At 31.9% G+C, this 1,718-nt stretch overlaps 1 protein-coding gene across 1 annotated transcript; it reads right to left on the bottom strand.

The window, feature by feature from the left end:
* Positions 1-467: 467 nt before the first annotated feature.
* Positions 468-1,438, bottom strand: LOC128882137 (uncharacterized; the record flags this gene model as incomplete). Its single annotated transcript, XM_054133707.1, has 2 exons — positions 468-813; positions 1,319-1,438. Coding segments are annotated over 2 exons (445 nt in total), but the record flags the coding sequence as incomplete, so codon positions are not given.
* Between the last annotated feature and the right edge of the window lie 280 nt (positions 1,439-1,718).

The raw sequence follows: 1,718 nt of genomic DNA, 5'->3' as shown, positions 1-1,718 counted from the left end.
TTCAATTTTTGTAGGCACGTTCGCGAAGATTTTATTTTCCATAAAGAGCCGCAGTCTAATTACTAGTTATTCGAAGTGGAATCATTTTCCATTCCTGTATTAGAGCCATCTTTGAAAGTATTTTACTGGAAATTTGATGTTTTCTAATTCGTACGGAGCAATAAACTAATGTGTTTTCGTTACAAACTCTACTGTAAATGGTTCGTCATAAGAGTCGTACAAATACTTATTGCTTCTATACTTTTACCCACTTTTCACATTTTTTGATTAATTTCACAAATAATATCAACTAGTAAATGTTGTTTGGACTATATCTATCTTAGAGACTTCCGAGAATATGTAAAATATCATTGATTATAAAAAAGAAGTTAATAAACTACAATTTCACACAAAAGCTTTTTGGGAAATTGATCGGTGTACGAATACATTCTACAACCACTGTAATTGAGTGGTATATTAATGCATGCAAAAGATTAAAAATATAGTAGTCAAATATACTTGGCGAGATTGATAAGTAGATCTCCCGTGGGTGTTGCTATATACGCATAATTTATAGACAAGGTGGTGAGACACTCCAAACAGCCGATCGCGCGGAACCAGTCGCATTTCTCGATCTTTTTATCCGCATAAAATCTTGATCCAACACGATGTTCACCGTCCATTGAAATGCTTACCATTTTCTCGAATGCCCGCCAACAATACACGTATTTCACTGTTTCACGAGAGTTGTACAATGCCAATAACAACCGTATACCTTCGTTCGGCGTTAACGACAGACCCTCCAGACAAATAGATTCCAAACTATTCTGTTTACTACAATGTAGGACACAAGGGTTAAGTAAACCTCATCGTGCTCTGATAATTGATTTTTTTTTTACTGGGATAATAATATTTCGTCACGACAGGGCTTTTCACTAAGGAACTAAAGTAATTTATTCTGAAGATGAGATTTTAAGGAAAAGAAGTCTGTCTAGGATCCACGAATTTGAAGAAGTTCCAAAAATAAATATTTTTATTTAAAATTACTAATAAGTCTTCCAGGTTATTATGTTCATTAAAATGTACAACATAAATCTCAAACAGGTGTTCTATTTTTAAACAATTTTCTATTTCTTTTCCATTTCATTATGACCTCAGTTTTTTTATTTACCTGTTTACTTTTTTCCATGTTAATGATGCAAGTAAAAGTTCATTTAATTTGAGATTTTAGCCATATTTTCGTGAAATTCGTGATTTCTTTTATCTTTGATTAATACAGAATTGATTTGAGTTGAGGATTAAATGCGTTAGTATCTAATTTATATCGTAAGGGACTTACTAGATGAGCTGGGCAAGACGATTGATTAGGTTTTCTCGGCTAATGCAATCGAAAGTTTTCAGACGTATCAGTTGATTCCAAATGCTGATGTCTTTCTTGCACTTTTCGCTACGTACGAGTCTACAGAATGATATAAATCGCTTAAAGATTAAAGAACTTCTCAAGTTGAATGCTGCATGAAACAGTCATCAAATAACTTATTTTACTTTATTTATAATATCTGTATGCATCAAACTTCTACTGAATCAATTGTTTCAACAAAAAAAGTAGCTATTTCTTTTCAAATTTTCACGCAATATTTTTGAAATACAGTGGGTGTAGAAAGTATTCGTACACCGATCAATTTCCAAACAAACTGTGTAAAATTGTAATTTATTAACTTATTTTTTATAAACAATGA

This window comes from Hylaeus volcanicus, unplaced genomic scaffold (assembly GCF_026283585.1).
Source record: "Hylaeus volcanicus isolate JK05 unplaced genomic scaffold, UHH_iyHylVolc1.0_haploid 17919, whole genome shotgun sequence".
Taxonomy (NCBI): Eukaryota; Metazoa; Arthropoda; class Insecta; order Hymenoptera; family Colletidae; genus Hylaeus; species Hylaeus volcanicus.
This window is presented reverse-complemented; position numbering and strand designations above follow the sequence as displayed.